Raw genomic sequence first — 14750 nt, forward strand, 5'->3', positions numbered from 1 at the left:
AGGAAGGATTAAGCAAATAAATAAATAAATAAATAAAATTCTCTGAGGAACCAAGTATCTTAAAACCCAAGTATTAAAATTCAAGCATCTAAATTCAGTACTCAGAACCAACTTCTCTCACTTTATTGCAGTTCTAATAATGCCGGCTGCCTCATTCCCAACCTATGGTTCATCCATTAGATAGGAAGAAGGTAAAACAAAGGAAAAGCCCACACATGTGAAAGTTAAAAGGAAGTGACATTTAGAGGAGATCTTCAAACCCCAAAATACCTCAATGATCCCTAAGAATATCACTGTATACCAACCTGGTAATACTGGTTTCTCATTAAATGTTTCAACTCAATCGAATAATTCTGACTTATGCTCAGGGTCTTATTTAAAAGCAGGAAACATATATTACCTTTTAGATGGATTTCCAAGAAACTGGTCAAGACTAGCCAAAAATTGTGCATGAAGGAATAAACAACAAAATATGTAATAAATAATAATTTGCTTAATGTCTACTGTGGGTCCATGACATTAGATAAATTATTCTTTACTCCCTCACCTAATCTCTGAGGTAGACATTATCCCTTTTGCAGATGAGAAAACTAAAGCTCAGAAGGTTAATGGTTACAGTTAGGTTACAGTTAGGGAAGTACCTGAGAATTAAAACTAATCTGCTTAACATTAAAGACCATGCTCTTTCCAAATACCATCAATTGCTTCTAAATGTGTCCAGTATGATATGAGAATTGCCTAAGCTCTTATTAAAAAATAAAAATTCCTAAATTCTTCTTAAAAATTCTGATTGGGGATGTCAGAGCTAAGAATCTAAAATGTGTATCTTTTAAAATGCTCTTACTGATTCTAGTAATCAGGCAAGTTTAAGAAATTAATTGCATTGGGATTAAGCTAGACTGCCTGAATACTGAAAGTCTGGTTTAAGATCTCATTTTATAAATGGATTCTGAAACAAATAATGAAAAGTCACAAAAAAATCTTACACAAAAGATACTAAAGGGTACTTACAAGTATCTACTGCTACATGTTATATTTAAAGCATAATTTTATTCAGAATAAAATCTTAAATAGCTTTAGTTTAGAAAACAAAATCACAGATTTTATACAGACTTAAAAGATTCCCTTCCGAGTATACACTTGGTCTAATATCCTGAGCCTTTTACCTATTAGGAATATAAACTCAAATTTGAGTTCAAGAGCAGATCTCGAAGTAAAAATACTACTCTTTAGGGGCGCCTGGGTGGCTCATTGTTAAGTGTCTGCCTTTGGCTCAGGTCATGATCCCAGGGTCCTGGGATCAAGCCCCACATCAGGCTCCCTGCTCCGCAGGAAGCCTGCTTCTTCCTCTCCCACTCCCCCTGCTTGTGTTCCCTCTCTTGCTTTGTCTCTCTGTCAAATAAATAAACAAAATCTTTTAAAAAAAAATACTATTCTTTAGAGAAATATTATTATTCAGAGCAGTGTTACTTGGAATAATAGTATTTGAGTAATTACCATCATAAATAATTTCATATAACTTATTTTTCACCATTTAGTCTCTGTATTCCACTTAGCTAGTCACATACAATTTTAAGTACTAGTCAGTTTTACATCTGTTAATGGGCAGAAACCCAACACTGAACTATTTGGACTGAAATACCACATAAATTTCAAACTCAAATACAGTAAAAGTTTGAAACTTCAGTTTATTACCACATTCCTCATTTCTTCAAGAAAGTTTACCCACTGAGAAATTTTAGTAGTTGATCCAATTATTAATCATTTTTTTCTTTGTATTATCAAAAGTACGTTCAATGCTATATTCTAAATCAAACCAATTTCCTGCCAAATGATAAAAAGTAAGAAAAATTTCTGGGGGGAAAAGTCTTAATTTTACAATTTCCCCATATTTATCAAGTTTTGCTTAAAAAAAAGAGAACTCATTTATCTACTGAATATGATTTTATAAGAGTTCTATTGTAAAATATTGTTTACCTTCAGTAGGAGGTGCAGGAAGGGAGGAAAACAGTTGCTCGTTTGGCAATTCTGACAAGATCCAAAGATGTATGCAACTACCTCACTTATTTAGAGAACATTTTAGGACTTACAATATTCCAGACACTGTATTTAACAGCGGAGAAATAAGACCAATAAACACAATTCCTGCCCTCAAAGAACTTTACAGCTTTCTGGAGAAACATCAAAGGTCTTCAAAAATCTCAAACCATGGGGTACCTGTGTGGCTCAGTCAGTTAAGCATCTGCCTTGAGCTCAGGTCATGATCCCAGGACTCTAGGATCAAGCCCCAAATCGGGTTCCCTGCTCAGCGGGAGCCTGCTTCTCCCTCTCCCTCTGCCTATTGCTCCCCCTGTTTCTGCTCTCTCTCTGTCAAATAAATAAATAAAATCTTTTTTAAAATTCCTTAAAACAAAAACTTTAATCTTTAAAAATGGAATATGTCTTATCTATCATGCTGAGGGGGGTAAAAATTGTAAAGTTAAAAAAACTGTTTAATCAAAGCGATTCATGTTCAGATCTCCTATTGCTAAGTACAGCATCTGATAGCCATCTTGAAATACTGATACATTTCAAGATAGACCATTTTTTATCAAATCTACCATTTGAAAGGTCAAGGTGTTCTTGTGATATCTCCTATGTAAAGATCTTATTGTACCCCAAAGTAGTTTCCTAGTTTTTCATTTTAAGCTACATTTCGAAATCTTTCAATTTTCCACAGCATACCTGAGATGAAGACAAGCAAAGAGAGTGAGTTCCACAGTCATTAGTAAAAACTTGTGCTGAAGGATGAGGAATTATTTGTGGAGATGGTAGGAAGATTATACCTCAGAAGAGAGTACATGAAGATACAATAATTTAGTGAAATTAAAAGAGAATAACATTATTAGAAACAAACCCTAGCAAAGTAACATGGCTCTATGACAGGGCTTAAGTTAGAAGTCAAAGGAAAGCCCCAAGAGTGACCGTGATATGGGAGGGCATGAAGTGATATAGAAATAAATAATGTCAGTTATAGTGATAGATCAGAGAGGGAATACTGGCCTAAAAACCAGATTTAAATTCTAATATTTTGATTAACATCCTTTAGCACTATCATCATTGTGAAAACTCAGTCTTCAATAATAATCACTATATGTTGTACAAATTTACTGAGAGGTTAAGAAAAATTCACAATTATAAAATATTAACCAATCTGGCCTACACCACCTAATAAGTTAATCAATTTCCCCCTCCTCATTACATAGTAAGACTCTCTCTCTCAAACACACACACACACACACACAGAGGAAATCTTTTAACTGAAGTGTGAACTGAAGTCTTTTAAATTACATGTACATAAATATTAAGGAATAAAGGAACTTATTTTCTTCTTCCTTCAAATACTACTTTTTCTCAAAATATGCTTCTGTTTATCTCCCTGCTGGAATCGCCACATTGCTCCATACTGCTACATGTAAATCTAACAAAGAAAATTAATAAACTCACCCAGAAGGGATGTCAAAAAAGAATACTGATCATGATGGAAGTACAAAGTATAAGTCTCATTTGCAGCCAATATAAAAATATTTGCAAGACACCTGAGTGGCTCGTGGGTTAAGCATCCCATTCTTAGCTCAGGTCTTGATCTCAGGATCATAAATTCACACCCCACATTGGGCTCCACACTAAGCATGGAGCCTGCTTTAAAAATAAATAACTAAAATGAAAATATCTGTATTAAAAACCACATTAAATGGGGCACCCGAGTGGCTTAGTCGATAAGCGTCTGTATGCCTTCAGCTCATGTCATGATCCCAGGGTCCTGGGATGGAGCCCAGCACTGGGCTCCCTGCTCAGTGGGAAGCCGGCTTCTCTCTCTCCCACTTCCCCTGTTTGTGTTCCCTCTCTATGTCTCTCTCTCTCAAATAAATAAATAAAATCTTAAACAAAGCAAAACAAAACAAAACCCACACACATTAAAGCAGACTTTTAGACAAATTATTATTTTATATCTTCATATCTATAAAATCTGGTTATGCCCCCAAACTGACCTGCTTGTGTAGTAGAAAATGGAAAGAAACTTACTTTCCACAACACTATAATGACATGCCAAATCATGTCATATGAGAATACAGTGATTTCTAAAATAAAATAATACTATAATAGGATACATTGAAGTAGGAAGGGAAAATAGAGCAAAAACATTCAACTATAAAGGTCCACTCAGAAGTAGAAATCTATGAAAAACATAAGTGGTTGAATCTGTATCTTTTCAGATTGATCTGGATTACAGATGATTCAGTTGGCACTATCATTTACTTCCAGACCAATAAGGGACGACTATGTTAAAGAGCACCTTAGTTAAAAAACAAAAACCAAAAAAACAGGTGGGGTAGTAGCAGTTTTACCATAACTGTTTTACTAGTTCTTCCCATTTATATTTAGAGGCAAGAAAAACTGACCATGCTCAACAGTTATAGTAATCCATAAACACCAATTTCAAAAACCTTTTTAGGCACTAACTGGGCTACCAACTGGCATAGCATACCTGTGAATTATACATGACAGAGTCATGTAAAAAAAAGTTTGTATTACTATTACTCTACTTATCTATATCACCACAAAACAGGGTTAGGTTTTCAATAAAGATTCTTACTAATTTTCACCAAAATACTCCACCTACCAATTTAAATATATAAGCTGTTTAGAGATGGAAAAACAGGACTAAAGTCCATCACTGTTAGGTCTGAAAATGGTAGTTCTGATTTTTTATTTCTATGCCTTATACTTATGTTTCTCAAAGTGAAAAACTAAGTGTGGAGGATAATTAATGAAGGTTGATATTTATTGAGCACAGTATCACATAATGTGATGATGAATTCTTGGCACAAACTGTCTAATTTAATCCTTAATAATCTTAAAAGTTAAGGACTATAATCTCTGTCTTAACTGAGACATATAAATAATCCACCCAAGTAGCAGAGGGCAGATTTGAACCCAGAGCCTCAAATCAACGTAATGGTGAAGAGAGGTAGTGATTGAGAGATCACAGAATTAACTTCCAATATAGAAAGGCATACTGCTTACTGATGGCACATAATTCCTCCTCATACTCTGGAATAGTGCTTTTCATCCCTGGCTACACAGGAGAGTCACCTGTGGGACTTGTCTTGGGGGGCGGGGTTGGGGGGATGGGTATCCTTGCCTGGAGACCTCACTTAGATAACTGGCATTCAACTGGCCTGGCCTGGGGAGAACATTTTTTGTTCTTCTGTTTTTTTCATCTCTCCAGGTAATTCTAAAGGGCAGTAAGACTGAAAACTACTAATAATTCTTCCCCACCCTGTCAACCTAAGTACTCAACTACAATCAAATTTACTAATCACCTATTTTGTTCTGAGCACTTCATCTATTATATATTCTATTTGCCCAGCCAAGTGCTTAGTTTTTCTTTTCCTTAAACAGAGGAAACATTAGAACTATACCTGCACCTTTTAAATAACAAAATTTGGCCAGCTGTTCTTTGACAAGAGGAATGCAGGAGGAAAGGCAGTGAGACAGCATGAAAGAGTTTGAAAAACCCCTTCTTTAAGCATCCTTATACTCCTCAGGTAAAAAGGTCCTAAGAGCCAAACTTAAAAATTACATGGCAGGCTATGAGACTAAAAAAATTCCGTGATATATGTTAAAAAGAGATTTAATATCCATGATCTTTCTGAATTCTGCTGGAGGTGACAGTTAAAACACTAAGTAACTGCTACTGTGGTGATAAATCCCACAGTCTTCCCATGGCGTTGTGATTATGCAGTGCAGTTTTTACCCTGTAAGTCACCTGAACATAAACTTAACAGGTGCTAAAGAAATCAAAGCATTACATAAGCATATCCAAACAACAATACGGCTGGTCATAACACGTAGTGAGAAATGCAAGGATTTTGCTGACAATCTCATATGAGAGTCTTAGACTGTTTCACTGAAAGTTACTCACTGCACATCCCACTCACCCTACACCGAAAGTATAATGAAAACTGTTCCAGACAGTCTCAGACTTGCTGGCTTTTTTTTTTTTTTTTTTTTTTTTTTTTTCTAAAAAGAAGTGTGGAGATACCTGACAAGTGTGGAAGTTTGATCTAGGATTTGAACAGGAGATCTAAAATGAAGAATATAAACACTTCAAGTTGCACAAAACTCTGGACTTCTCACAGAAACATTACAAAACTTCCTGCTTCCGGACAGCTCATTATTTGGTTCAAGTCTTCACATTCCTCTATTAGTCATGACCTTTTACAAAGCTCTCATTCCTTATTGTCTGAATAATGCTGGACTTTTAAATGTTGCAAATCAGACTTACAGGAACCCTTATCGAATGAAGAAACTATCCCAGAGTTCATGCCCAGAGGAGACTTAGATTACAGAGAGCCCTCGGTAACCTGAGCAGTGCGTGTCCATCACATAGATTTCTTTTTAAAAACTGGTTGTAAACACACATCGCTCTGCATATCTCAAACAGACGTTCATCTATCCATTCTTATCATACACGATCAAAGGAACCTGCATTACTTCCGCAGAAATTGCCTCTGCAAGAAACTGGGAAGACCTGGGAATGTGCTGTAAGGCACAGGCACAACGACAGTCAACCACTCATTACCAATTGTCACTGGGGTCTCATATGGCCCAGATCTGGCCACAGCCCGATGTCAATAGGCTCAAAGGCACAGACGAGGAGAGAGAACCACAGGGTAAGTGGATGAGACATCAAGGGGGAGGCACCTCATCAATACGTGTACTTCCACTCCGCAGCTGAAGGGGTGGCCCAAAGGGCAGACCCTAAAGAAAAAGCATCCCTCCTGGGATCCGTGACATCGCCCGGGCCTAAAAGGGCCGCTAAAGGGGGTTGGGGGGTTGGGGAGAAAGGGCAGTGTCTGTCCCCACTTCGGAGACCGAAACAAATAAAATTAAAGCAAGTTCTCACTTCCTGGTAGCCTACTCTTCCCGAAGGCCCCGACACAAGACGGACACCGCGGACAGAGGGCTCCCCAGGACCATGGGGGACGGGTGGGGGGACCCACCCCGGCCCTGCACCTCCCCGCCCTCGCCCTCCCCTCCTCCGGGCCTTACACGGTGACGTGACCGGAGCCGCGGACCACCACTGGGTCCGGCGAGTACTTGAGCAGCTGCTCCTCCAGGGCCCGCTCCTCGTCCTCCTCCTCCTCATAGATCTCGTCGAAATCCGCCATCCTGAGCCTCCAAGACCCCCTACTCAAAGGGGCCTGACTCCAAGGGCTGGGGCCGGGGGTACGGGCTGGCGAGGCGGCGGAGGCTGAGGGGAGTCGCTGCCGCGGGCTCAGAGGCCGCGGAAATCGGTCTTGGCTGCCTCGGCTCCGGCTACAGAGGAGATGGGGTCCCGGCCGTCGCCGCCGCCGCCATTATCATCAGCGATAACAACAACACAATGTCAACATCCGCCCAAAGGCCGACACCTCCACCAGCGCCGCGGCTAACGCTGCCACTGCCGCCGCCGCCGCCGTCGCCGCCGCCGCAGCAGCAGCAACTCAGGCAACCACAGCAACAGTCAGAGCCAGCCGCAGCGGGAGCAGCCGGCTACGGCATCGCGAGACTTCCCGGGAGAGCGGGCGGGCGCGTGGGCGCCGGTGTGCGCAGGCTGGCGGGCGGGAGCGCGCACGTGAGGCCTCGCGCGCTCCCAGGGCGCCTTGCTTCCTGCCTCCGCTCCCCACGCCGCCGCCGCCGACGCCTCGGGAGCGCGCTCCCGCGGGCGAGGTCCCGCCCACCACCAAGTGGGTCGCGGTCTCTCAAGGGAGGGCTGGAAGGCTCGGAGGCGTTGACCCCGACTCAAAGGACGGAGCTCGGAGTGTCCAATGAAGCGCTTAGTCACCTCAAGTAATCTCTGATCAGAACAACTAAAAATAAAAACACTGGTTGGAAGAGAGAATTTATAGTGTGTGTCTGCCTATTTATCTAATAATTGAATCTCGCTTTTTGTCAGTTTCCTTAGTCTTGATGAGAACCAGAGTCTGTGCTTTCCCAGTTTGAGGAGCCCAACAGAAACACTGCAAATATGTTTGTTCACTTTAATACAGGAATTTTCAAAACATGTCCAAACTCAAACCTTGTGTCTTATCATCCCCTTAAATATAGTCCAATATATTAAACCAGTGATGCTATGGTTTTTAGAAGAAAACTCACTGTAGTCATGACACGAAACAAAATTGACACATTCTCTGGATTCCAGATTAAAAGATGCAGTCTTCTGCCCCAACTCCCTCATCAACCATAACCTGTTCGCTTCCGTTAGAGCTTTAGGGAATCCCTTTTCCTTCCTTACAGCTCCTCCCACCCAAGGGAAGAGTGGAGAAGGGAGGGGAGGGGAGAACAGGGGAAGGGAAGAAAGGAAGAGTATAACAGATTTTACTTACCTGCTTAGACCACTAGTAAAGGCCTAGGGGTCACTTTGGATACTAAGTTTCATAGTCAAGAAACTGTCCAGACATACAAAAACTTCAGGAGCCAGAGTGAGCTCCTAAGAGTCCTGGATAATGATTATACACGATGGAGGCCAGAGAGGATAGCCACCCTGGATCCAGTGCTGGTCAGACCATTCTCCAAGTACAGTGTTCACATTCTAACTTTTCCCTTTAGATGGGTCAGTATTGACCTTGAGAAAATGCAAAAGAGGACAATGAAGATAGCAAGAAATACCATTTTCTTACTGGAAATACTTGAAGGAAATGAGGGTAGCTAGCCAAGAAAAGACAAAGCGAAAGCACAAGAGTTGTATCAGACTTGCTGTATGCCTCCCCAGAGGACATTCATTCATTCAACAAATATTTAGTGAGCTCTGACTATGTGTCAGGTACTGTGTGTGTGAATGAGATACAGTCCCTCTAATCTAGTAGCTTATTTATCACTGAGGTGAGCAATTATAATTCCGTCAAGTGGTCCCAGAGGAGTTCACAGAGGGTACTAACAAAGCACACAGAAGGCAGTTTAGTTTGGTGGTTAGCAATGGGCTCCAAAGTGTGTCTGCCTGCTTTTGAGTCTCAACTCTGCCCCTTACTATGTGACCCTGAACAGGTCACTTAACCTCTCTGTTCCTCATGTGTAAAATGAGGATAAAAGTACCTAACCCCACTGGTCTGCTCTGCAAATACATAAAATGCTTAGAGAGGGCCTGGCACACAGCAGCTATGGGGTAGCAATAAACGATGTCTAGGGTCCCTAATTAGCTCTATGAGGATGAGCACAGTTGTTTGCATTGTTTAATGCTCTACGGTTTATGCTTTACGGTTAATGCTTTATGGTAAAGCACATACCTAACAAATCATATAATAATCCCCAAGAACCCAGTGAGGTAACCAAGGAGGATGTAATTTCTTCCTTCAGTTCAGAGACGCTATGTGACTTTCTCATGGCCAAATGGCTATCTAAAAGTCAAACTTAGGGCTTCGACTTCAATGCACTGGTAAGCCAAGCTCCTGAATTTCCTTCTCTGCAGGACACAAGAGGCCAGTGGCCCCATTCTCTTAAAGGAGAGCATGCAAATGGGAGGTAAGAAAAGGGAACAAGAGGAAGGCCTGGCCTACATCCAACGTGGTGTGGTAACTGGAACTCACCTTTCTGTGGAAGCAGTGGCCAAGATAAGGGACTGGTGCCCTAAAGTATTTAAATCATCACATAGCTGACAACTTCCCAAGGGCAGAGGAAATTACCTCCTTCCACCTCAGCATTTTCCCAAGTTCCTGCTTCAGAAAAGGAGCCCAATCCATGTTCTCTGAATTGAGGTGTGTTGTTACTAGCGCTAGCTCCAGAATGTCGCGAGTTAGTTAGGCTTCTGAGGACTGTGAGAATGTCACCTTTTATCTTAACACTGGTTCTGTGTGGGAGAAATGTTCTTATTCTAAGATCTGTTCAATAGAGTGGTCTTTGTATCTCCCGCGGCCTCAGTGTAAGGTGGGGGCTGTCTTATTTTTGTTCTTCCTCTTTCGCTCTTCTTTTCCCTGCTCTCAAAAACCTGTCAGAGCTAGCAAAAGGGTGTGGGACCTGGGAATGAGGGGGAGACGATAAGAGAAGATGAGTCGAATATTTCCCTGATGATGGTTGACATCCTAATCCCAAACTCCACCCCAAACCCTCCAGGGTCCAGTTTCCTGTCAAACTCCCGCTCTAGTCTCTTCCTGGGAACAAACTCCCATTTCTCAGTTGATTTTCCCTCAGTGTCCAGGCGTTCCCCTGCTCTCTACCGTATAGACTCTTCTCCATTTCCCGTCCCCTCTTCATTCCTGCTTCACACACTTACCACATTTCCCTTCAGACAAAAGCAAACAATAATTATGCGTCAGGAGCCTCAGGAGGCAACAGATCTTCCGTTGATTTTTAAGGCAGATATTCCTAGATTTGAAAACTTCCAAGTTCTGTCACTACCTAACTAAGTGGCTTTGGGCAGATTCAACTAACTTTCTTTCTTTCTTTCTTTCTTTCTTCCTTTCCTTTTTTTTAATATGGAACACTTCACAAATTTGCGTATCATTCTTGCGCAGGGGCCATGCTAATCTTCTCTGTATCGTTCTAATTTTTGTATATGTGCTGCCGAAGCAAGCACCAGATTCAACTTTCTAAGCCTCCTTCACTTCATCCTGAAATCGAATCTATGTCATGAAGTTATCAAAGGTCAAATGAGGTAATGCTATGGACTGAACTGTGTCCCCAACAAATTTATATGTGGAGGTACTAACCTCCATTGTGATGGCAGTATTGGGAGGTACAACCTTTGGAGGTAATTAGGTTTGGAAGAGGTCATGAGGGTAGGTCCTCAGGATGGAATTAGTGCCTTTATAAGAAGAGACCAAAGAGCTTGCTCTCCCCACCTCTCCCCCCTTGATGTGAGGATACAGAGAAAAGATTACCACCTACATAACAGGAAGCTATCTCTCACCAGGAGCCAAATAAGCCAGGGCTTTGATCTTGGACTTACAGTCTCCAGAGTGGTGAGAAATCAACTTCTGTTGTTCAAGCCACCCACTCTATGGTATTTTGTCATGACAGCCCAAGCTGACTCTGACAGCATGTAAACCCTCACTTTTCCACACATTCCTTCATTAAGTAAATATGCTCTGAATGACTCCCATGTGCTACATTCTCTGCCAGGAACTATGGCTTAGCAATAAGATATTAAACAAAACACAATTCTGCCTTCGTGTAGCATAAAGCCCATTGTGGAGGGCTGACCAGTAATTACAAAAATGATTAACTGTTAGAATTGTAGTCAGTCCTGTGCAGAAGTACAGGGGACCATGAGAATAGTTAATGGTCCTAACTCACTCTGAGAAACCAGGAACTCTTCTCTAGAGAAATGACATTTAACCTGATGATTCATTCAAAAGTATGAGGATGAGGAAATAGAGGAGAAGAGAAAGCTCCAGGAAGTGGGACCAGCATGTTGGTAGCAACAGTCTGGGACACTGTAAGAGAATATCATAGACTTATAAACAACAGAAATTTATTTCTGCACCCGCATGACCTAATCGTCTACCAAAGTCCCCACTTCCCAATACCATCATACTAAAGTTAAGATTTCAACCTATGGGGCGCCTGGGTGGCTCGGTGGGTTAAGCCGCTGCCTTCCGCTCAGGTCATGATCTCAGGGTCCTGGGATCGAGTCCCGCATCGGGCTCTCTGCTCAGCAGGGAGCCTGCTTCCTCCTCTCTCTCTGCCTGCCTCTCTGCCTACTTGTGATCTCTCTCTGTCGAATAAATAAATAAAATCTTAAAAAAAAAAAAAAGATTTCAACCTATGAATTTTGGGGAAACACAAACATCCAGTCTATAGCAATGTTTAAAGACTCTAAGGCAGAAAAGAGAATGACCTAAATCAGGTTCAAACTAAAGCCGGCATGGTTGGACCATCGTAAGGAAGGCAGAGCCAAACTGAGATGGGGTCAAGGAGGTTGAGAGAGACTTGAAGGCCTTGGTAAAGAGTATGAAGTTCATATGTGAAGGGAGGCAGTGTGCCTAAGAAAGCCAGTGCATTTTAAAATTCCCAAATGGGACGCCAGTAGTCCAACCTACCCAGAACACATCCCCTACTTCTTTTGAAAACAGCACATTCCCAATATGACTTGTGGTAAATCATACCTCCCTCCCCCACTCTCAGTACATGTGACTGGGTTAAGCTGACCATATCCCCAATCATAAGAGTGAGCTCATGGCCTAAAACTAGCAAATCAGAGAGCATAGGATAACCTTGGGTCACAGTGATTGGTTTGGACACATAATTCAGAAGACCCAGTGAGATTCAGTACCAGGACTTTTAATAGAACTATGGGGAAGGGGAAAAAACTCTTTTTCTATGGATCTACCAGGATCTGTGCTGTTCTTGCAATGGTAGAAAATGGTTGGGAATGATGCCAACCCTGAGGAAAGCAGAGCCAAGGAATGAAACAAACATGACTTTGTCTTGATGATCATGTTTAAGTACCCTGAGTTCAGCCACACCTAAAGATCTCCTGGGTTTGTAGAAGAGGATAATGGATTCAGTTTGTGGAATGTGAGACACCCAATGGAGATGACTGGTAGAACATAGATAAAGATATTAGAAAGATAGATGGATAGAAGTGTGCATGCATGAATGGTTAGACAGATAATATAGAGAACAGAAAAGGGGAGCAAGAGGCCCAAATCAGAAGTCTTGGCAGGAAATAAATACATTGGGATCCATCAGTAAATAGACGATAAAAGTACCATAGCAATGACTGAGATGGCAGGACATCTGCGTGGCTCAGTCAGTTGAACAACTGACTCTTGGTTTTGGCTCAGGTTCTGATCTCATGGGTCATGGGATTGAACCCCATGCTGGGCTCAGCTCTCAGTGGTGACTCTGCCTGAGATTCTCTCCTCTCCATTTGCTCCTCCCGCCACCCCCCTCTCTCTAAAATCAATCAGTCAATCAATCAATCAATCAATCTTAAAAAGAAAGAAAGAAAGAAATGACTGAGATGGTTCAAAAGCCAAGAGGTGAGATGGCCTAGGGAGAGAGTGAGAAGGTACGAGGATCTAGAATGAAGGAATTTCGATTGATTCCAGATAGGGAGAGGAGGACAGACTGACAAGGGAAAATGAAAGGAAATAGCCAAAGTGGCAAAAGGCAAACTGAGACAGTATGGTGGTACAAGGGCAACAAAAGGGGGGAAACGAGGGAGGTAGTAATCATCCATGTGAGATGCTGCAGAAATGATGCAAGATAGGAACCAAGAGTAGAGTGTCACTGTATCATAGAGAAGGACTCAATCAATTTCTATAACCAGCAATTTGACAGAGCCAACCCAGAACCCCTCGACTCTGCAAACATACAGAAATCCTAAATCAAATAGGGGCGGCTGGGTGGCTCTCTCAAGACTGACTCTCAGTTTGGGCTCAGACTGTGATCTCAAGGTTTTCGGATCAAGCCCCTTAACAGCTCTGTGCTCAGCGGGGAGTCTGCTTCAGGATTCTCTCTCTCTCCCTTTGCTCCTTCCCTCACACGTACGTACTCTCTCTCTGAAATAAATAAATAAAATCTTTTTAAAAAATCCTAAATCAAATATAGCCATTAAAAAGCAGTAATAAAGGGGAGCATAACTCCCCACTCTTTAGGTGAGGGTTCCTTCCAAAGATTGTGGTATGGAAATTAAGGAAGACTAACCACTGTGGTGACATCGACAAACACGATGGCAGCCAGGTAATCAAGGTCAAAACAGCTGTCAGTCATGTTGATAATAGGTACCTTTGTTATGATACGGTGAAAATGGCACCTAACCTCTCTGATCTAACCCCCAAACACCCATAACCCCACTCTACTCATGAGAAAAACATTAGACAAGTTCCAATAGTGAGACATCCTGCAAAATACCTGAACAGTCCTCCTGACAACTGTCAAGGTCATCAAAAACAAGGAAAGTCTGAGAAACTGTGAGAGCCAAGAGGAGCCACAGAAGATATGATGACTAAATGTAACGTGGTATCCTGAACAGGATGCTGGAACAGAAAGAGGAAATTAGGTAAAAACTTAGGAAATCAGAAATAAACTATGGGGGCACCTGAGTGGCTCAGTGGGTTAAAGCCTCTGCCTTCCGCTCAGGTCATGGTCCCAGGGTCCTGGGATCGAGCCCTGCATCTGCTTGGCAGGGAGCCTGCTTCTTCCTCTCTCTCTCTCTGCCTGTCTCTCTGCCTACTTGTGATCTCTGTCTGTCAAATAAATAAATAAAATCTTAAAAAAAAATAAATCAACTGTGGACTTTAGTTAATAATAATGTGTCAATATTGGTTCATTAAATTTAGCAAACATACCTGAAGATGTGAATAACAGAGAAAATAGAGAACTGCCTGGGCTATTTTCTCAATTTTTCCTAAAGTCTAAAACTGCTCTAAAAAATAGTCTATTGTAAAAAATAGTAATATAGTAAATATTAAATTCAAAAGAGAGGAGAAATGTTTTACTGCCAGAAAAAAAGATGAAGCCTAAAGCTTGACTGACAGATTCATAACCTATACCATGGAGCTGGGAGAGAGAAGTGGGTAGGGAGGGAGTTATTGGACCAGAGGTTAATTCCCAAGAGCTGAAGGCAAGAGTTCTAACACTCACGTGATAAGAGACTTGGCCATGGGTAGATTTAAGGCAAGAGCACAGCATCCAACCAGGAGGAGCTGCAAAACAGAAACCAGAAAAACTCTGCCATGGGCCCATAGAAGCAATGTGGAAAATTTTTCTCCTGGAATTCT

General features: G+C 41.7%; 1 protein-coding gene and 1 non-coding gene across 3 annotated transcripts in view; both read right to left on the minus strand.

Moving 5' to 3' along the window:
• Positions 1-7217, minus strand: part of CHIC2 (cysteine rich hydrophobic domain 2) — a 57895-nt gene extending 50678 nt beyond the window's left edge. For both annotated transcript variants that reach the window (XM_059383910.1, XM_059383901.1), the window contains exon 1: positions 7099-7217. In XM_059383910.1, the coding sequence (XP_059239893.1) occupies positions 7099-7217 (119 nt within the window). The remainder of the gene's footprint in view (positions 1-7098) is intronic.
• A 3273-nt stretch (positions 7218-10490) lies between these two features.
• LOC132009263 (U6 spliceosomal RNA) lies at positions 10491-10597 on the minus strand. Its single transcript, XR_009401840.1, has one exon. It is a non-coding gene; the product is annotated as a U6 spliceosomal RNA (small nuclear RNA).
• Positions 10598-14750: the final 4153 nt, after the last annotated feature.

Source organism: Mustela nigripes, chromosome 1, assembly GCF_022355385.1.
Source record: "Mustela nigripes isolate SB6536 chromosome 1, MUSNIG.SB6536, whole genome shotgun sequence".
Lineage (NCBI taxonomy): Eukaryota > Metazoa > Chordata > Mammalia > Carnivora > Mustelidae > Mustela > Mustela nigripes.